Genomic DNA, 21,971 nt, shown 5'->3' on the forward strand with positions numbered 1-21,971 from the left:
GCACGCAGTGACACTGCTTCCAGCACCCCTGCAGTCTGGGTGCCCGGCCTTCTCCGGGCGGTGAGGGCCCAGAGCCTCGGAATGCAAAGCCTGCATCCCATTGCACACACGCGTGTGTGCACACTCCTGCGCACACACAGGCTCCAACAGAGCATCCAGCACAAAGGTACCTACCTCCCAGTGCAGGGAGAGCGAGATGATGCTGGCTGGGCTTCTGAGTGTCCCTCAGGGTGGGAACAGCACAGAACCTGCTCCCCAACCCTGCCCTTCCCCCTTTTTGCACAGGTCCCCGTGCCACAGTCCACCCTCTCGTGCACGCATGCTGCCCATGTTGCCTTCTCTACAGAGCTTCTCTGGGGCACAGTGGGAAGCCTGCACCCCAGGCCAGTCCGGCTCAGTCCCCAGAGCAGGTCCCCACTGGCTGAGGCCAGCCCAGGCCCTCCAGGTCCTTGCAGGGTTTGACTGCCCCCGAGGCGCCTGTGCTGGAGAAGGTGGGGGGCCTTGGGGTCACATAAAAGGAGGAGCATGTCTGTGCCTCTTGCATCCATGCAACAAGGATTTCCTGAGCACACGCTCTGTTCCCAGCCCTGGGCTGAACCCAGGAGGTACCACAGGCAAGACTTACGTAGTCTCTGCCCCTTAGGCCTCACAGCCTAGTGAGAGGTGGACATGAGCTGAGAGGAAGGGTCGGACGCTTAACTGACTGAGCCACCCAGGCACCTCCAGAAGTTATTATTTAAATGCAACTGGATAAGGACTATGAGCACAAGCATGGAGCTGTGAGATGTAGAGACCACAACTAGTTGGGATGAGGAAGGTATCAGGGAAGGCTCCCCCGAGGAGGTGACACCGGGGAGCTGGAGGTTGAATCAGAGTTAATCAGAAGGAAGAGGATGGAAGAGTGTGCCTCAGAGTGGGAACAGCACAGGCAAAGGCTCTGAGGTGTGTACTTTGGTGGAGCATGTCAGCCCCAGGGAAGGTGGGGGTCCCACTCTTAGCCCTCTCAACCTGCCCGCAGCTTGTGGATGCTTAGGACCTAGAAGGACTTGTAAAAGCCTTTTCTAGATTTTCTAGAAGAGGGAGCCGGGCAGGGCAGTGCTGTTCTGAAAGCCAAGTCAAGTGAGAGAAAGCTGAGGAGCTGGAGGACTTGAGCAGGAAGAAGGGACCCCTCGGAGTGAGGGTGGGGTGGTGTCCTCTCCTCTCCTCTCAGCAAGGGCATCCTGAGCAGAGCCAAGGTGTAGAGGAACACGGAGGTGGATTCAGCTCAGTATAGGCAGGACTTCTGAATTATCAGAACCGCTCCTCTCCCACCGCACCCCCTCCCCAATGGACACAGCCTCGGGAGGTAGGGAGCCCTCTGGCCCCAGACATGTGCACACTCACAGCCCTCCTTCACCCCTTGCCTCCGTCTTCCTCCTGCCCTTGCTGGTGAGATGCCACAAGCATGAAGTGGGAGATGGTTTAGGGGCCAGAAGATCCTCACGCTCACTCAGACTACTGGAGCAAGGAGTGCTCCTTTGTTTGCAGATGGAGAACTCAGGCCCAGAGAGGGCCGGGCCTGGGCCAAAGTCACACAAGCCAATGACACATAAGAGTAGGGATTCCAACCTCTTTCCAGTCTGGTGCTTGACGCTCTTACCCCTTGGAACTTCTCTCTCTGAACCTCTGAAAGCCTTCAAGGTGTGCACGTGGATGGACCCGGGGAGAAAGCGGACCCTCCGCATCCCCCCTGCTCTGTCTGCTCTGGTCCCGTCTCCAAGGTCTGCGAATATTTTTTGATTTCCCTTTTTGTAACCCATTCAAGAAAACCCATGCACAGCCAAAACAAGAAATATGTTGGGACTTCTGTTGATTCAATGTTCCCTGCAGCAAACAGAATCTTCTGGTTCCCAGGCCTTCTGTGTCCCCCACGAGACTTCTGCTGGGTTGGCATTGGGGCAGACCTGTGCGGTGGGGAACAACTCGAAGACACCGAGTCCCTGCCGCATTTTCTGGAGCCTGGCCGTGGGTGGCTGCAGCCTGGGATGCGAGGAGGGAGATGTTTGGTTTCAGTAATAAGGTCCTAGAATTTTCTGGCTGTAAACTGCTATAGTTTGTGGAGTTCTGGGCAGAGCTGCCATGGTGAACTGGGGAGAAGAGAGAGAAAACCATACAAATGGGGTCTCCAGCCCTCACAGTCCCTATCTCCTCTGATCCATTTGCCATTTGGGGACCTGCATAGTTGTGTGTTGTTTGTTATTTTAAAAGGGCATCACTGCTTGAGAAGAAATAAATAAGAGAGAGCAGGTTTAAAAATGACCCATAGTTGATTTCACAGACAGGCAAACTGAGGCCCAAAAAGGTGAAGGGATTTGCCTAAAGCACTTGCAAGTTGGTGTTGTGGAAACAGTGTCTCCCTTTCATTTCTCAGCAAATCTGACCCCAGCTTTTTAACTCTTCTGGAAATCCAGGAGCCCTCAGAGAATCTCATATGGCCCATAGGCACTTTTCCCAGAAAAACGCATACTCATGACAACCTACAGAATGTGTGTATTATTTCCCACAGAGCCCTTTGCCCTAAAGCCCAGAGACCCCGGGTGAGGGCCCCCTCCGACCTGAGAGGATGGGGTATTGGAGAGAGCAATGGATGATGGGTCAGGAGTCCTGAGTTCAAGGTCTTGGCCTCAGTTTCTCCATCTGTGAAATGGGGAAAATTTGGACCTCACTGGGAAGTTATTACTGGGCATGGCAGCTCCTCAGGCAGCCACACGTGGCCCACACCCTGGCCCCTTGGGGGAGCTGCTCTGGCGGCCAGCCCCAGCTCTGTCCCTTCCCCCAGAAGTTCTGACTCCATCTGCTCTGGCTTCCACACCCCTAGGCCTTGCTCTCTGCTGAGTGCTCAGATCAACTAACCTGGGCTCTGAGTTACTGACCACCAAGAGGTGCTAATCATCTCACGGATAATAGGTCTGACTGCATTGGACCAGGAACTTTCTGGAATCACCCCAGCTCATCTCAGAGAGACAGAATGCTTAGGTATCTTAATTGAGAGTGGGGAGACTTTCCCAGGGAGACCAGATTTTGATTATGAGCCTCCTGTCACATAGCATCCAGGCAAGATGCTGAGTGGCTAGAAATTCGGGACTGGACTTCTGGAGAGAGGAGGGGCTGTAGAGACGCAGGTTTCAATCCTGCATGATGGTCAGTGGCTTTTACCATCTGCAGGGGTGGTGGGGTCACAGAATGCTTTGTGAAGCTGATGGAAACTATGCATCTTCTGCCCAGAATAATGCACAGACACAGAATCATTTTATTGAAATTTTAGGTGCATTCATGACCACCCAGGGCCTCCCCAGGGCCTCCAAGCTAAGGCCCAGGTGGAGGGATGGAAGGAAGTGGTAAGAGGGCAGTGGAGAGAGAACAGGGGGTAGTGATTTGCGGGGAGAGGCCGGGGGCCAGGGAGAGTGCAGCCACCTAGAAACGAAAGGGAGGACAGGCCTCAAAGCCTGGGGTCAGCGGGGCCAGAAGCCGCCTGGTGGGGGGCAGGCAGAGCGGATCAGGACCGTTGGGGCTGTAGGGGCTGGGGGAGGGCATTGGGTGGGCGGGTCTGGCATGGCTTCCTTCCAGGGAGCCCGGGGGTGGGCACCAGATTGTGGTGGGTTCATGGAGTGTGGGAGGTGGAAAGAGGAGGCAGCGGATGTCGGACATTTGTTCTGGAACTTTGGCAGCAAAGAGGGAGGAAGGAAGTGGCCCAAGCTGTTGGGTCGAGAGAAAGGTTCTTGGTTTTTAATTTTAAAAATTCGGGGGAGCAGGATGGTTATTTATTTTTCCAGTATAAGGGAGACCTGTGTGTGTTTGAGGAAGCAGCCAGTGAAGAGAAGACCCTAATAATGGTCAGGACGCCTGACCCTTAAGGAGTCCAGAGTGGGGAGAGGGTGGTTTTGGTTACTGTGCTGTCTCCAGAAGGCCCCCATAAACAGTCTTCTGCCTGCTGAGACCCAGGGGCCTGCCTTGGGCTCTGGGCAGCTCAGAGTAAAGGTGGGGAGGTTTACATCAGAAGCAATGGGCAGGAAACAGTCTTGGGTAGTAGGAACCTCTTCCCATCCCCGTGTAGGAGAGACTTCTCACAAATGGCCCAGGAAGAAATGTGGCTGGGGGTCCTCATCCCCATCTTTCAAATGTGACCCCACCACCCCTGCAAGAGGATAAGCAAGCTAGTAGCCAAGCTGGGTGAGGACCCAGCCCTTTCAACTCCCCATCGAATGCTCCCATGGCTTCCATGTCAGCATTTTGGGCTGTATCAGGCCAGAGAGAGTGGTGAGCCCCCTGCGGGCTGACAGCCAGCAACTCCCAGGACACAGAGCCTGCCAGGCAGCCAGAAAGCAATTTCCCAGTGTGAATCTTGCTTTTCACGGCCCATTAGCACGTTCCCTATGTTCTCAGCCATGCTGGACCCAGTCGTACCGCGCCCTCTCCATCTGTGTGTTGGAGAACAGGGCGGGGCCTCCCTGCCTGCTTGTGCCCACACACATAGGGGCAGGGTGCTCTGCCCTGCGGAGCAGCCCCTTCGCCTCCTCACCGAGGCCCCCACAACCTCCTCTCTTGGATTTCCTCTTCCCCGAGCTTGGCAAACAAGGTCCATTTTGTTTCTGATGATGCTGGCTGTTCTCATCACTTTGTAGATAATGATGCCTATAAAAGGCGTTGTTTTCCTGAGCATTTACTAGACACCAGGGACTGTGCTAAACCCATCGCATATCTTATTATATCTCATTGAATCCTCGAAACAACTGCACAGGGCAGGTCCTATTCTGATCTACATTTTACAGGGGAGGAAACAGGCTTGCAGAGGTTAAGTAGCTTGTGAGTAAGTGGCTGCACCATGACTTGAACTCTGGTTGGCTTGGCTCAGGAGTTCTTATCCTCATAGAACTTCACTCTCCAGTGTGGTGGTCACTAGCCGCGTATAGCCGCTCAAATGAAATAAAATTAAAAGTTGAGTTCTTCAGTCCTACTAGCCATATTTCAAGTGCTCCATAACCATATGAAGCTAGTGGCCGCCACATTGGACAACACAGAATATTTCCACTATCACAGGATATTCTGGTATAGAATATTGCAGCTGGAAAGTGCTCTGTACTATTCAGCCTCATTCCCATCCGAACCCCCATGTCGCAGATGAAAGAAAGTGAAGCCTGTGTTGGGGCAGACCCCTGCCCAAGACCTCCCAGCAGGGCTGAGAGCTGAGATTCTGTCCCTCCAGTGTCTGTCTGTCTCACACACACGCTTCCCGGCCCACATTCTGTGCTTGCTGACGTGGATACGTTTTTCATACCCAGGGTGACGCACGCGTGCCTTGTCACACCCAGAGCCTCATGGAAGCTCACGCACAGGGCACTGACTGGGCTGCCTGCACACAGCTGTGGGCAGACATGCCCCCTTGACCCTTTAACATTCAGGAACACCATTGCAGACCCTCCCAGGACCCGTCCATGGACACTCACACTGGGTTCTCACACGCGGGCTTCACCCCTTCCTCTCAGGACACCCGGTCACTCCCTTCCAGCCTGAGCTGCCCACCTTGGCCTCCTCCCCTCTCTGCCCCGTGCTATTTCCAGGCTCCTGCCCCTCCACCTGCTGCCCACCTGCTCCGTTCAGGGCCATGGGAGGACTGGGCTGGCTTTTTTGTTGTTTGCCAAGGCTGCTGGGCTGTAGCCACTTGCTCGTGCAGGACGGGAATGCAGAAATAGGCCTTTTGAAAGCAAAAGATACAAAAGAGAGGAAGTTAGTCTCATTTCTGCTGTAGATTCTCGTCTGCCCCTCGTCCCCTTGACCCCCAGCCCGGTGGCGAGCAGGGTGGATGGAAACCCGAGGCTGCGTCGGTAGGAGTGAAGTGCCAAATTCAATATCACAATTGAGGATAAGTCACGATCAGACCACAGAGCTTTGTGAGCCCAGAGCCCCTGCTCTTGAGGGTCACACTTTCCTGCCTTTGGTGGAGTCAGAAGAGCAAGTGCAGGTGACCTGGATCCTCTTCACAGACCCACTAGGAATATGCCTGGTCACTTGAGGCCTCAGTTTCTCCATCTGTTAAATGGGGATCATAATTCCAACTCCGCAGTGCTGCTGTGGTCAAGAAGGAGCTTAGCGGTGCACATGCATTTAAAAGGAGGATACCTTCTGGGCGCCTGAGAGGCTGGTACCCTCTGGATCAGTAGCTCTGAACTGGTTTTGATAAACTCCTCCCTCTGAGCAGCTGCTAAAAGCTATGCATCCTTGCCCCAGAAAAAAATGCACATACCTACTCTCAGAGGCACAGGATGTCCTTCAGTGGGTACATGGCCCCTGCGGCTGCCCTCCCCATGTTGGAACCTAGTTAGGACCCCCCCAGTTAGGGGCGCCTGGGTGGCTCAGTCGGTTAAGCGGCTGCCTTCTGCTTGGGTCATGATCTCGGGGTCCTGGGATCGAACCCAAATCGGGCTCCCCACTCAGCGGGGAGTCTGCTTCTCCCTTTCCTTCTGTGCTCTCTCTCAAGTAAATAAATAAATCTTAAAAAAAAAAGGACCCCTAGTTAGAAGCTGGGATTTACACAAAAGCTTGGCACTGTGTTCCGAGAAGGAAGTTTAACAAATGTACCTTCTCTTGTTTTATAGATGTGGCTCTTAGGTCCTCAGCTCCTAGGGCAGAGCCCAGGTTCACGGGGCTGCGAAGCTGCCCTGCAGAGAGTTGCATGTGACCGCCCCGTCAGGGCTGACGTGAGGGCATCTAGCAGGACTCCCCCAGAGGGCGGGCAGGAAACAATCCCCTGGACCGCATGTTAAATGAAAATACAGATCCCCTGTGCCCCTGCCCAGAGGTTCTGGTTTGGTTAAGTCTGGATAAGGCCTTGGTATATGTATTTTTAAAATATCCCCAGGGGATTCCAGAGCAGCCCGTTTGATAACCATCGGTCTAAGATCTTTTTGGAATGGAATTTTTTACTTAGTTTTTTACTTAGAATTTGTTTCTTTAGTGGAGAAATTATATCCATCCCTCCTTCCCTGCCTCCCTCCCTCTACCCCTCCCTCCCTTCATCCCTCCATCCCTCCATCCCACATTAACTGAACTCTAGCTCTGGACCAAACACAGGCTAAATGCTGGTGAGTGAGGCAGGATCCAGCCCCTGCACTCAGGACCTTATAGCCCCTCTCCTTCCATGCCCCTGCTCTCGATGGAGCTCTCCAACTTTCCCAGAAGGGGCCACTTTAAACACTCTCCCCCAGGGCCTTTGGGAATTGTGGCCTCCAGCTGGGCAGGGACCTGAAGGTCTTTGGGTCCATCCCCCTGTCTGGGTAGGGTGGGCCCCTTTGAGAGACCAGTCGTGCCCTACCTTCTTCGGATGCCTGTTCCTATTCCTAACACCCTGACGTAAAAGCCACTCCCCTGTCTCATTCAATCTCCCTCACTGTGAATTCAATCCACTTCTTGTTTCTGCAAGTAACATTTATGGAGGCCCTAACTGGTAGCAGACATTGGATACTGGGGCACAGGGACGTGGAAAGGAAAGTTAAAGTCCTGGTCCTCAGGAACTCACCATCAGGTGGGAGGCACAAACAGGACGAGCAACCGAGCAAGAGTCACGGTGAGCTTGGGCTAGATGGGGAGGGGTGGAGTGCTCTGGGAGCACAGGTGAGGGAGTCCTTAACAGGGAGGCTTCTCTGGGAAGGAGACTCTGGTCTTGCTGCTTTCCTGGGGCGGGAGGGGTGGGGGAAGGACAGCAAGGGTGCACACCCCAGGGAAGGTCCACTGCTGCGTGAGACGATCCACTTGCCCAGGAATTCCAGTGCAAGTGGATAGTCTAGTGCTTTCTAGTGCTTTCCTACAAGGTCACATTTCCTGGTCTCATGCCCCCTTCTGGCTCCTTCTTCCTCATCCCTCTCCAGTTTTCCACTCGCTCCATTCATGCGGCTCAGAAACCAGAGACACCGTGCCCAGGGTGTGTACAGAGAGGGCGTACGGAGAGGAGCCAGCGTGCAGGCTTCCTGGGCTTGGACCGGCCCTTATGCTGAGGATAGGGCATCAAAGTTTGGAGGATGTGATGAGGTGTGGCCTTGTCAGGAACCTGGGTGTGGCAGGCTCCCTTGGTGGTGGTGGGGGGGTACGAAGACCTGAATTCTAGTCCCGGCCCTGCCTACAGCTAGCTATGTGAGCCATCTACACCGTCTACACCGGGGCTCAGAGTCTTCTGTTCCACTGCTGACGTGAGGAATCAGAATCCGCATTTTAACAAGACACGCTGGTGACTCATATGCACATTCGAATTGGGGAAACCTGCCCACAGACTTGCTTCTTGCCATTAGTCTGTGGTTGGGGTGCTAATGGCGGTAACTCTGGTCAGTGTCCGGCTGCTTAGGGGCCTCCCCTGGGATATGAAGGCGTTGCACCAGATGACTTTTGTGGTAGGGGTATGATATCATTCCCAGATCCGAGATTGAACCCTCACACTAGGTTTGTTGGGCCAGATACTCTGTTTACATTTTTTTTTTTTTTTAGAATAAGGTGCCAGTATTTAAAAATTGGGAAATGTCACATAAATATCTAGACTTCAGGCTTTTATTGAAAAATTGAACAATTTGGGAAACGGGCCACATTCCACCTGGCAATAATCAGTGTCCCCATGCAAAGCACTGGCACAACCCTCGCTCCAAATGTTTCCCAACCACTGATACTCTGCGGATCAAGTCCCAGGCGCCTCTTAGAACATGAAAAGTGGGGCGCCTGGGTGGCTCAGTCGGTTAAGCAGCTGCCTTCTGCTCAGGTCATGATGTCAGGGTCCTGGGATCAAGTCCTGCATCAGGCTCTCCGCTCAGTCAGCGGCAAGTCTGCTTCTCCCTCTCTCTCTGTGATCTCTCTCGCTTTCTCTCTCTCAAATAAATAAATAGAATCTTTAAAAAAATAAAATAAAACATGAAAAGATGCTCAGCCTCACTCAATATGAGAATTACAAATCAAACCTACACTGAGTCGCCATTTCCCACTTGTCTCATTAGCAAAGATAAGAAAGTTTGATAACACACTGTGGACAAGGGTGGAGGGAAATGGTCCCCTCACATACTAGGGAAAGTAAGTTGGTACGATCGCTAAAATGGATAATCTCCCATCATCCTTCACAATTACCAATAACACCTACCCTTTGACCAAATAATACCAGTTCTTGAAGTTGATCCACAGACACTTGCACACATGGGAAACGTTAATTCTAATGCACACATAGAAGGTTAGTCATTGCAGTGCTGTTTGTAAAATGCATGGAACTATGGATTGAACTAACCTAATTGCCTATTGATAGGGCACTGGCTAGGTAAATTATAGGACAGCCATATGATTAAGTAATGAGGATCTCTTTATGTTACAATATGGAAGGAGTATTTCCAAAATATTTATTGAAAAAGGAAGGGTGCAGAACAGGATGTGAGGTCCAAAACCCTTGTATGGCAGAGAGTATTTGTGAAAAGATGCTCAAGGACCTGGTAACATTGGCTGTCCCTGGGGACGGGACCTTGGAGACTGGGGTACAGGGGTGTGAGGGAGTCTTCTTATTATCTACTCTTCCATATCATTTGAACTTTGAGCCATGTTGATGTGTTACCTACTCAAAGAATGAAAACTACAATCTTTCAGAGACCTAGATTCTGTGATTCTGACACTACATGATTCTAATGTTTTACAACTCGGTGAGTCCAACTTATTACAACTCTGGAAGGCTCATCTCTTATGAGGCCAAGGCCCTCATAATCTGCTGGCAGGGGTTCTCCTGGGTCGCCATCCCTGCCCTGTCCCCGAGTCAGGCCATGCAGCCCCCGTGAGCTTGAGCAGCCCTGCAGGAGGGCTCCCTAGCCAACACGGTACAGATGCATGAATTTTGGCATGTCCTAGCGATGCATCGCTTGGGCCCTTGCTTACCTCCTTCACCTTCTCTGTCCTCCTAGGGGAGCCTTCTCAGTGGTGCGCAGGTGTGTGAAGGTGCTGGCTGGCCAGGAGTATGCTGCTAAGATCATCAACACCAAGAAGCTCTCGGCCAGAGGTAGGTGGCAGATCCATGCCTTACCCGCCCTCTGGGGCTCTTCTTCCCTCAGCGCCTTGGGTTAGAAGCCAGACCTGGGTCTGTCCCCCTGGGTGATGTTGCAGGGGGGAGATTCTTCTTCCTGTGGGTATTATGAGAACAGATCCCCCCATTTTCCTTCCCTAGGGGATCTAGACTGGAGGCCACAGCCTCTCAGACAGGTCAGGCTCTCTGCCTCCCACCCAGGTGAAGGCTAAGGTACCAGGTGGGACTTCCTTTCCCTACCCTTCTGTCACTTGCTTCCTTTCTCATCTCCAGACCTTGCAACCACCCTTCCTTTACCTGGCTCCTTACAAGGCTGGCCCTTTTTCAAACTTCAGGCCTCAGCTCAATGCCACATCCTTTGAGAGACTTCCCTGACCCCTACATCTGAGGGTGTCTCCCCCATTTTATATCTGTTGTTACTGTTTACCTTCTTTTCGGCTTTCCCCCAGTCTGCACTTACCCCATTTACTGGCTTGGTCCCTTATTAAGCATGCATCTTGACCATAAGCTCCAAGAGGACAGGGATGGCTTTCATTCCCTGCTATACCCAGTACCTGGGACAGCACCCAACACATCCCAGCGCTCCACCAGTGTCCAGTAAACTCCAGGTGCATTCTGCTTCAGCCACACCGGTCTGCTCTCTCAACCCTAAATATTCCCTAGAACAGTAGTTCCCAAACCTGTCCTCACCCTGGAACCCCTGGAGAGCCTCAAAAACTCCTGATGCCTGGGCCCTGCCTCCAGGGGTTGTGACTTTATTCATGTGGGGGTGTGACCTGGGTTTGGAAAAAAAAAAATCCCCAGGTAATTCTGGTTTGGAAGTGGTCCTAGACCAGCAGAGTCAACATCACCAGGAGATTGCTAGAAATGGACATTCTTGTTTCCAGACTTAAGGAATCAGGATCTGCATTTAAAAAAAAAGGATCTGCATTTTACCAAGATATCCCGGTGATCGTGTGGGTATTGGAACTTGGAAAGCCTGCCCAGGAGCCTTGCTTCTTGCCCTTAGCATGTGGTTAGAATGGTAGTGGTAGTAACCGTGGTCAGTGTGTTGGGGAAGGTTATCTTCAAAAATCCAATGCCTGCTCTGAATGCTGTCTAAGCTGCCCTGGGGACGTCCGGGTGAGGCGGGTACAGGTGCAGCATGGGAGATGTCATGGGGTGGTCAGGTGGTCAGGTGTTTACCTGGCATAGCGGCAGCTGTGTTGGGGCCAGGGCCCAGCAGGGGTGGGGTTCACGGAGGCTGGTACAGGATGTTCACATGGTCCCCCGAAGGCCTCCCTGCAGGCCCTGTGTTGGACCACGTGTTGCTGCCTTTCATCTCTCTGGCTCAGTGCTGCTGGGAGCCCAGCACCTTCTCCCAGTTACTGAACTCCCCCGTAGGCAGCCAGTGTCCTGCGGTGAGAAGAGGCTGGGCGTGTGGAGGGTGGTTCTCTGAGGGCCGGGGCCCAAGACGGCACACATTCAGCATGGAAGCTGGTGTGGAAGGACGACACCCGTGGAAAGTCTGGGGCCGGAGCCAGGGGAGGGGAGCCAGGGCGGCTGGGGCAGCCGCGTGTCCAGAGGGTGGGATCTGCCTTGCTTCCCGTGGCACGAGTGGCAATCCGGTGCCCTTTCTGTGCTTTGATCAAAGGAGATGTCCCAATCCCTGAGATACAGCGGGGGCAAGATTAGGGCCACAACTTGGTGACAGGTTGAGGTTGCTTCAAAATGAGGGAGGGTCAGGAGTCAGGATCCTCCCTGGATGCTGGAGCGCTTGGGTCAGTTCACTCAGAGCGACACCTCTCCCCGCCGTCTGGTTCTCGCTCTCTCTCTCTCTCTCTCCCTCCCTCCCTCCCTCTCTCTCTCTCTCTCTCTCTCTCACACACACACACACTCTGACAGGAAGAGACAGATGTGTATGAGGGACAATGGAAGGGGCACTGCCTCTTTTCTGGAAGGTAGTGACTAAGCATTCCTTGGGCAGTGTGGACTCTGGGCCGTGCCAGGACGAAATCAGCAAGTCCCCTGCTTTTGGCAATTTTTTGAGGCTTTGCCATCCTTACAGGAAGGTGGCCCGGGGCCTAGGTGAGTGTGGAGGGTGGGAGTGGGGAGGTTCTCAGGGGAGCCTTCTCAAACAAGTCTGCCAACTGCCAACTCTTCGGAAGAGCGGAGCTGCTTCTAGCAGGTTCCTTTGTTTTCCACCCATGGTGCCTGGGGAGAGGAGCAGTTTGATGCTGACTATTTGGCAACATATCCTAAACCGCTCCTGCTGGCACTCCCTGGGGACTTTGGCAGCTCTCAGCAGGGGCCTGGCCCACCCGGGGCGTCCATCCTCCCCGCCCCCCCCGCCCCAGCTGCAGCTCCCCCTTCCCCACCAGGGTCCGCCTCTTCTTCTGTTGAGTGGCTGCCCAACCCAGGAGATATTTTTTCCTATGTATTTTAAAGCTACTCATTTAAGATAAAATGCTCAAAGTGTCAACAATTTCAAGAAGTCATAAAGACATGGAATGGGAAGTGAAAATTTTGCCTGTCTCAGGCCCTGCCAGGTCCCCTCGGGGGCCTTTAAAAAAACGCGGCTGCCTTAGTTCTACCCTGGAGGGCTGGAGTCAGTAGGTGAGGCGCAAGCTCCTGCACTGAAAAACTCCCATCCACAGTGACGATAGCCAGTATGCTCAGGGATAACTCCCTGCCAGGGCCTCCGGAGGCTTCCCAGCCCCAGCCTCACCCAGCGCACAGAAGACACTCATTAGCATTTTAGGGGACGCTGGGCACATGGATGTGGCTGGTGCAGCCAGGGGTGACTGACAGGGGTACAGAGACCTCCACAGTAACCACTGTCCACCCAAGTGCTGAGGGCTCACTTCCTCAGCTCCCTGGCAACCAGTCCCAGGACATGGGGTGAGAAGCATGGTGTGAGCTCATTCAGGCTGCCCCTGAGCCTCAGGCCCATGCTGTGAAGGAGGCAGTGAGACAGATCCTTCCCGTTTTCCTCATCTTACTCCCCACTCCTGCCTGGCATTCTTGGCCCTTGGAATTATTCCTCTAACCTCCCAGGATCAGGAGCCCTGTTGAGGCCCTCTAGAGGGTGGGGGCATTTCCTCTTCCAAGACTTGGAAGCCTATTTTCTTCCCTGGTTCCTGTGCCTCTGGCAGGAGTCCCACCCCTACCCCCTACCCCTGCCCACTTTGCAGGCAGAGCCTTCCAGGCTGCCTGATTGTACTTCCCCCATGCTCTGCTCTGTCTTGCCCTGCCCTGCTGGCACTATCTGGCCCCAGGAACCTTACCCTGAACTTTACTTTCACTCGTCCCTGCCTGCCAAGCTCTTGGGCAGGGCAGGGGCCCTCAACCCCAACGCCCTGGAGGCCTGCCCCTAGGGAGGGAGGGAGAAGGTTCACAAGGTATCATAGTGAGCATTAGGGGGCAATCCTTCCAGGTACCTGGACAGGAGGCTTCCCTCAGGCCTTTCACCATGTGGGACTGTATCAAGCTGAAAGGATTGATTTAGCAATTAATTGTTTATAAGAATGGGAGGCAATGTAGTATAGTAATTTTGAACATGGGTTGAAATCCCAGCTCTGCCATTTCTTAGCTATGGAACCTTGGACAAGCTGCTTAGTGACTCTGGGCCCCTTAGTGACTCTGGGGCATGGCCATGACTGACAGACAAGGTCTTGCTCTCATTGCACCTGTTCTCTAGGAACAGAGAACAGAGAACTTCCTCTCTGAGGAAGACTGGAAAGAACATTAAACATACAAATAAGCTTTAGGTAAACTTTAGGTAGCAACGAGTTATAAAGAAAATGAGACAGGATAGTGGGGAAGTGATGGGGGTCAGGAGGGACCCTCAGGAAAGGCAGCCAGGGAAGCTCTCTGAGGAGGTGATACTGTGTTGGACCTGCCTGAGGAGGAGGAGGCAGCCATGAGAAGACCCAGGGGAAGAGCATTCTAGGCAAAAGGCCCAGCAAGTGCAAAGGCCCTGAGGTGGGAAGGCGCATGGAATGCCTGAGGCCAGAAAGGCGGCCACTGTGGCTGAAGCTCCAAGGCCAAGGTGAGGCAGGACCAGTGGTGTCTGGATGGCCGTGGTGAGGAGTTTGGATTGCAAGTACAATGCAGAGTTTGAAGAGTTGTTGGAGAGTTTGAAGCCAGGGAGAGACAGCATCTAATTCATGTTTTAATAAGAGGTCCTTGGCTGAAAAAGATGATTGGCTGGAGTGGGGAGAACATCCAGGAGTGGTTCCTCAGAGCTGTGGGTTCTAAGGAGGCTTGACTACCTTATTAAGTGACTTGGATAACGGGACTGCTCCTTATCACCGGGCCTCAGTTTCCTTACCTACAGAACAGAGCAAGGCCTCAGAGGTCAAGAGAAACACAATCCCTACTTTCTCTGAGGAATGTTAGAAAATAAAAACATGTCAGAGTTACAAAAACTGTTGAATAACATATATGTTTACGTAAATTCGACAAATTAATGCTTTTAGCCCAGAAATTTGCAATGCGGTGTGGTTGGACTTTGCACAAGATGATAGCCAGATTTATAAAAACAGTCAGCTCCTGGCATTTCTGGCTGTGAGGGCTGGACATCAGGTCCAAGTGTGAGGCTGTGTGACCTGCCTGTCCTTTCAGTGCTGCTCACGTGGTGGAGAAACATCAGAATTCTGCATTTGGGTCCCTCGTCCCCTGAATGTATAGGCTGGACCAGCCTTGTCCTCTGAATGTATAGCCTCCAGCCCCCTCTGATAGGCCCCACTTGACCAGCCTGCTCTCTGGTTCTTCTGCTGGGGATGGGTGGGGTGGGGGACAGGGTTGTAGGGCTAGGGGAGCGTTCAGCCGTCCTCAGTCCACTGAGGGCCCTCAGCAGCTCTGGATGCAGATGCCCCTCCTTTGTGTGGGAATTGGCCTCCTGCTATCCTGGAGGATGTGGAAGGAGGATGTGCCAGGGGGAATGTCCCCCAGTGTAGACAACCTCCCCTCCCCTAGCCCGTAGTCCACCTTCTGCTGGGGAGTTGAGCTTACCCTCTGTGGAAACAGGAGTGGACTCAATTGCTTTGCTGACGAAAAGGCCCCATTTCAGTATTGTTCTTGGCTTCTGCAGCCCCTGGAGGAAGGCCAGTGATTGCTCTACTAAAGGGGCAGGGGAAAGGGGAGCTGGCTGCCTGGGGACAAGGGCTGGGACTTTCTCCCTCCTTATTGCCCTCCTTGGTGGCTGCCTGCTCTGAAGGGGCTAGCCAGAGACTGGAATTCTAATCTGGGCTTCTGCCACTGAGAGTCGGCGTGAGGTCCCTCCCATGTGCCCCGATTTTCCCATTCAGAAATTGGGGGCAGATGGAGGCGGTGGCGCTGAGTCAGGGCGTGGAGAGCAATATAGCATGGTAAAGCTCACCCTGGATTCTGACTGCCTGGTACAAAGTGTGGCGCCACTCATCACCGCGGGTGCAACTCTGAGCTGGGTACTTGGCTTCTACGCACCTCTGTAAGGTCGGATGTGATAGCACCTCCCTCAAAGCGTTGTTGTGAGAACTTGAGATGGATATAAAGGTGCTCTGCACAGTGCCTGGCACATGGTAAATATTCTGCTGGCTCCCTTTGTATTGTTCTGGTTTTTTAAATTAAGGCATTAACTATGGAATTGTGAGAAAAGCACCGGAAAGGAAATTGAGAAGTGCATAAAATGGGGACAGTGATGCCCACAGCACAGGGTGGTTGGGAGGATTGAAAAGAGTCATGGGAAGGATTGCTCCCAGCAGCCTCAGAGCGGGAGACCACGGGGGCAGATCCTGAACAAGGCCTCTCTCCCCGGGGGTCTGGACAAAAGTCCTGGAAAGCAGGTATGAGAGCTCCGGGTAAAGCCCCTGCAGATTATTTGGGGCTGTCTGTGTCCCTGGCCCGGGGTCCCCTGTAAGGGAGGCGGCCTCTGTGAATGAATACAGCTCTTTTCCTGCAGAGAAATATATACTCCCTTAGAAAGGTTCATCATTCAATGGTTTATTCTTTAATTCAATTATTTCTTGAGCACCTACTATGTGCCAGGCATTTGGGTAGATGCCAGGCCAGGGGTACAACAGAGACCAAGCTCTTGCCCTTAAGGGTAAAGGTATCCATGAGACAAAGTGAGATGTGTTGTCCCGGGACACTGACCACACAGAGGAGGGGCCCCTACCAGGCTGCCAGGAGAGGGTATATCTAAGGATAGGTGGCAGTGAAGGAGTGGTGGCCAGTGAAGGACAGGTGGGAGGTTGAGAGGGAAAGTTCCAAGCTGAGAGAACCACATGGGTGGTTCTGAGAGGACTGAGCAGGGTGGGTCTGGAGAAGTGCCATTTAGCAGTTCAGTCTGGCTGGAGTGCCCTGCGTGCAAGGGGCAAGGCTGGAGGCGGGGCAGCAGAAGCCTGCTGGGTGGGCGTTGCAGGCTCTGCAGATGGGGCTCAGGGATGCACCTCATTTGAGAGCCCCGGAAACCAAGGCCCAGAGAGAGGAAGGAACTTCTGAGGCCCTGCAACCCTGCCCCCCACCACCCCGCCTCTGCTGCATCCCACCGCCTTCCTGGAGAACCCAGGGGCCCTGCCAGAAAGGCCAGCTTATTTGGGAGGTGGGACGGGGGCCCAGGGGCTGCCCTGGGAGGTGCAGAGCATAAGAGGCCATGAAGAGGCAGAGACGGAGTGGGTGAAGTTTCCTCCCTCATGTGGGACTCACCTGGGCATCTGGGTTTCAGACCATCAGAAGCTGGAGCGCGAAGCCCGCATCTGCCGCCTGTTGAAGCACCCCAACATCGGTGAGCTGTGGGGGGTGCATGAGGGGCGTGGGTGGAGCCTGGCCCTGCGCCCCTGCCTGAGCTGGTGGGCCTTCTGGGCAGGTGGGGGGTAGCTGCTCTCTTCTCTGGGGATGGCGGCAGTAGGGATGGGAAAGGGGGGTGCCTTTAATGGTCTCCACATTTCTCAGAGACCAGCTTGGTTGGGGAGAAGGTGAAGAAGGGGCCCTTCCTCCTATAGCCCACGCTGCCAGCAGCCTCCTTCAGAAAAGCTGTTTCAGGAAAACTCCCGAAGCTCCGAGAGAGACAAAAATAGGCCAGGCGTGGCCTTGACCATAACAGCCCACTCCCCAAACCTACCCCAGGCTGAGTCAGCCTGGCACTGTGGCCTGCCCACCTACCTAGACCAGCAGCCTGCCTGCCCCTCAGAGGCAGGCTCGGAGGTGGCCCCTGCCCCAGGGGTAGACTGAGCACCCGCTGCCGGGGAGAGGCTGGGCCTAGACCACACATCACTGCCTGACCTCCCCTCCTCCCCCATGCATGACTGGGGGTCTGCAGCCCCGCCCATCAGGGTTCTGAGTTGGGGCGGTGTGGCCAGGGGCGGGTGGGGGGAGGGGCGGAAGAGCAGATTCTAGATATAGTTCTGTCAGGGAATGGCTGTGTGACCTTGGGTGGGAGCCCTGCCCTCTCTGAGCCACTTTCCCCCATCTGCAAAAGGAGACACCCTCTGCATCATCTGGGCATCCTGTTAAAAGGTAGTTTCTGGTTCAGTGGGTTTGGGTGGTTTCTAAGATTTTGCATTTCTGACATGCTCCAAGGCGATGCCAAGGCTGCAGGTTCGGACCCCACTTTGAGGAACAAGGCCTAGGTGCTCTTCTAAGGAATATTCCAACTCTGACAGCCACCAAGGCTTTGCCCTTGGGAAGGAAGCATCTCTCTGTGCCCAGAGACCCAAGGGTTAACTTTCCTGCTGGAGAGAAGCATCTCCATCCGCTATTTATACCCAAAAGGCACCTCCCCTTCCCTGGGCCCCAGGAAGGGGAGCAGAACTGTGCAGACAGCAGCCAGAGTCTCCAGGATCAGAATCAGAGGGGGGGCAGCAAGGCGGCAGGGGGCGGGGAGCAGCCCTGCTTGTACCCTGGTCCCTGGCCTGCTGGCAGGCTCACTGTGTGGCCTTGGGCGGCTCCTGCCCTCTCGGGGCCTCTAGCTGCCCAGCCCTGTGAAGGAGGGGTTGGGAGGGAGCTCCGACCACGAAGTCCCATGGTCCTTAGAAAGCCTGGCGGCCACAGAGAAAGGAAGCAGGGAGAGAGAGAGAGAGAGAGAGAGAGAGAGAGAGAGAGAGAGAGAGAGAGAGTGTGTGTGTGTGTGTGTGTGTGTGTGTGTGTGTGTGTGTGTTGCTGCCCACTGCGGCGGTCTCAGGTCAACTCTGCGTCCTCCACCCTCCCCCGCCCCCCATACATGGGGAGCAGTACCTTATGGGCTCTGGGGCTGACAGACTGCAGCTCAAATCCTGGGTTTGCTGCTTAATTGCTGTGTGACCCTGGACATGTTGCTGAACCACTCTGAAGCCCAGTTTTCTCCTCTGGAAAACGGCAATGATACCCTCCTCATAGGGTTGTGATGATTAATTAAAGCATAGCACCATGACAGTCCCGAGGTAAGTGCCACTCCCCTTTTTCCTCAGTCCACCCCTTCCCACAAAACAACCTTACCTGAAAACGTAACCTCCATACACTTCTCATTCCTCCGAGCCCTCACCTTGTTTGGTCACCAGTTTGGGGCGCTGTATTTAACGGGTGGTTAAGAGAATGGGGTTTGCACCTGGGGTCCAATCCCAGCTCTGCAGTTCACAGGTGTTGGAGCATGCGCGGGCTATGAGGGTAATCATGGTGGCCACCCTTTACAATTGGGCGGGCTAAATGAGAAATTGCAAGGGAAGCACTTAGCACAAGCCTGGCCCGTGGTAAAGTCTCAGAAATGGCACTTCATCATCATCATCATCATTGAGGCCTTTACTCCTTCCTTCCTTCCTTCCTTCCTTCCTTCCTTCCTTCCTTCCTGCACCTGACGGCAAGGGTATCTGGGGCCCCACCATGCGCCAAGACCTCTGCTGGGGGCTGAGGATGTGCAGAAGAAGTGGGGATGGGGTTGGGGTGGGAGTGGCTGATGTACAGAGATGTGGAGAGCAGAGCTGAGCCCCAGACCAGGAGGATTTGGGGAAGAACCCTGAAGCTATCTCAGGGCTGGAAAGGCCCTGGAGGGTGCTGCTTCCTGAGCCTCTAAGCATCTCACTTCTAAGTCGATTATAATCTGCCCGAAGAAGTGCAGAGAGGTGCAGCTGTGGATGTAGAACCCAAGAGGCGAATCTGGGCCTGGAGGTGCTAGACTGAGTCCTAGTCATGCGGCTCGGTGACTCTAGCCAGGCTTACTCCCTGCTCCCCATGTGTGGCTGGTGTGCAGCCCCGGCGGGACCAGGTCAGGGAGGCCCTGGCTCAGCACAGGGGGGTCCAACTATGCTGTGCCCTCGGGACAGGGACAGTGCCCCACACCTGCTGATGGGGCCGACTCCGAAGGCCACCCCAGGGAGTTTAGCAGGGGATTTGGGGTGGGCAAGAGAAATGAGGCTGGTCAATGAGGAAGATGACAGTGTCTTCATTTGTCAAGTTCTTGCCGGTGCCGGGCACTGTGTTTAAGGCTTTGTAAGCATCATCGATTAACCCCCCGCAGCAGGCCAGTGGTGTTACCACTATGGGTAGGAAAGGAGGCTCAGAGAGGCTACCTGATTTGCCCAAAGTTAACACAGCTTATAGGAGGCAGATCTGGGAGGTGAGCCCAGCAAGACTGACTACAGAGCCCATCTTCCCAGCCATTCCACTGAGCTTCCTAAGTGGACGTCAGGAGTGTGCTGTCAGGGGACAGAGGGTAGGGCAGCAAGCACTACCTTTCAATTTCCAAGAAAAAAAACTAATCACTGTTGGAAATATGAAAGGAAGGTCAGAATTCATGAGCCCAGCTATATAAATGAAAACTAGGTTACAGATCTGTTGGATCTCTGGCAATATTTTAAAAAGTCACAAACTGGCAGCTTAGCTCAATGACCACAGATGTGTCAAGCTCTACGAGGTGGTAAGACCCTTTCATACCCTGTGGTGGCTCTTGAATCTTTCTTTTCCTCTTCGGCTTTGGACTGTTCTTTCTCAGAGCAGCCTTCACTGATGGGAGGGGAGGTTTTATGTGTCCTGTCTCCTGGGTTCTGAGCTGTGATGGTGCCACCTCTCAGGGACTAAAGCCCACCCCAGTGCCCTTATGCAGGTGGGGGCTGGAATCCAGCCTGTGTTCCCCTTGTCTGGCCGTTTAGAGGGGCAGCCCTTTTTTTTTTTTTTAAGATTTATTTATTTATTTATTTGAGAGAGAGAGAGAGAGAGAGAGAGAGAGAGATCACGAGCATGGGGGAGGAGTAGAGGGAGAGGGAGAAATGGGCTCCCTGCTCAGTAGGGAGCCGGATGTGGGACTTGATCCCCTTAAGGACACTGGGATCATGACCTGAGTGAAAGGCAGATGCTTAACCGACTGAGCCACCCAGGCTCCCAGAAAGGGTTTTTTTTTTTTTTAAACTTTATCTTGATAGACTAATAATGCAAGCTTATGGTAGATCAATGAGAAGACCATTTTTAAAGTTTTGGGGTTGTCCCTCCCTAAGACAAGGAGAGTGGCCCTTTGCACTGACCCTGACTTCCTGAGTTAGTCCGTCATTGGCTGCAGGCTGCAGGCTGCAGGTAACCTTGTACACAAGGTGGCTCCACCAGTAGTGGGCAATTCTCCAGCGAAGGGCAGTAAATGTGAGCTGTTAGCAGCCACCTCTCCCAGAGGCTGCAGGATGGCTGTCCCATCTTACAGAAGGAGAGCCGGCCAGGGCACCGATCCGGGGTTGTCAGATTCGGCATACAGAATATACAGGATGCTCATTTCAGTACACATATACACGTCAAAAACCAAGCATACCTTTGCTTTGAAATGCATTAAAAAACTGAAATAGATGAATAGATAGAGGAATGGTTAGAAATGTAGTAAAACAAGTATAAGAAAGGATTAATGATAGAATCTAAGTGGTAGGTATATGGGTGTTCACTTGAGTGTACGTGTGAATTTTTTTATAATGAAATGTTTAAAAAATTAAAGCAGGATTATATAATATGTACTCTGATTTTTAGTTTTGCTTTGCAATATATTAAAACAGGGGTGCCCGGCTGGCTCAGCGGGTAGAGCATGTGACTTTTGGTCTCAGGGTCAAAAGTTCCAGCCCCACACTGAGTGTAGAGCTTACTTAAGAATAAAATAAAACATATTTAAAATATCAGTCATTTAGAAATACATATCATCATTCCAGAATTAAAAACATTTTAATTTAAATTTGTGTTCTCGAGGTGCCTGTTTGGTTCAGTCGGTGAAGCGTGTGACTCTTGATCTCAGGGTTGTGAGTTCTAGGCCTGTGTTCAGTGTAGAGATCACTTAAATAAATAAATCTTTTAAAAAACTTTATGTTCCTGTCCTCCTCCATCTCTGGCTCTCTCTCCTCTGTCCAGTAGCAGATATACTCTGGTACATTTAACGCCTGCCTCTCCAAACTTTATGTGCAGATAGGAGAGCCATAAGCCACTGAAGGGACTCAATACTGAGTCAGAAATATATGCACATGGCCACGATTCAAATGGCACTAGGGCTCACAGTGAAAACATCGTCTCACCCACCCACACCACCCCTGCTCTCTCGATTCCCCTCCCCAAGGTCCCCCAATGCCCACTTTTTGTATCCTTCCAGAGAGGCTTATGCCATAAACAGGCTTAAATACATCTTTTTTAAGAAGTACCATGCACACTGTTTTGCACTTGCTTTTTTGCCAAACAACATAATTCAGAGACGATTCTGAACCAGGGGCTACGTAACTGCTGTATTATTTTAACAGCTGTGTAATCTTCCGTTGTACGACGTATCCTGACTCTCTGAGCATGCACCGCACTCTGTGGCCATTTTTAGGCTGTGGCTCAGGGAAGGATGTGAAGCTGTCCGGGGAGAAAATGTCGTTGGCTGGCAGGGTACAGCCCCCCAGAGGCAGCCCCGGGCCTTGGGCCCTTCCTTCCAGAATCTCAGGGGGGTAATTTTGGGAGCTCTGGGCTCCTGGGA

The 21,971-nt window shown here is 53.1% G+C and overlaps 1 protein-coding gene and 1 long non-coding RNA gene across 4 annotated transcripts in view; one reads left to right on the plus strand and one right to left on the minus strand.

Moving 5' to 3' along the window:
* CAMK2A (calcium/calmodulin dependent protein kinase II alpha) overlaps positions 1–21,971 on the plus strand; it is a 62,010-nt gene that overhangs the window by 5,133 nt on the left and 34,906 nt on the right. For all 3 annotated transcript variants that reach the window (XM_073890865.1, XM_073890866.1, XM_073890867.1), the window contains exons 2-3: positions 9,948–10,042; positions 16,755–16,814. In XM_073890865.1, the coding sequence (XP_073746966.1) occupies positions 9,948–10,042; positions 16,755–16,814 (155 nt within the window). The remainder of the gene's footprint in view (positions 1–9,947; positions 10,043–16,754; positions 16,815–21,971) is intronic.
* LOC141372384 (uncharacterized) lies at positions 1,974–11,381 on the minus strand. Its single transcript, XR_012377567.1, has 4 exons — positions 11,252–11,381; positions 9,922–10,163; positions 5,625–5,731; positions 1,974–2,019 (listed from the first exon to the last, which is right to left on the minus strand). It is a non-coding gene; the product is annotated as an uncharacterized lncRNA (long non-coding RNA).

Source organism: Callorhinus ursinus, unplaced genomic scaffold (assembly GCF_003265705.2).
Source record: "Callorhinus ursinus isolate GAN/ISIS: 27379988/994484 unplaced genomic scaffold, GSC_fseal_2.0 scaffold3, whole genome shotgun sequence".
Taxonomy (NCBI): Eukaryota; Metazoa; Chordata; class Mammalia; order Carnivora; family Otariidae; genus Callorhinus; species Callorhinus ursinus.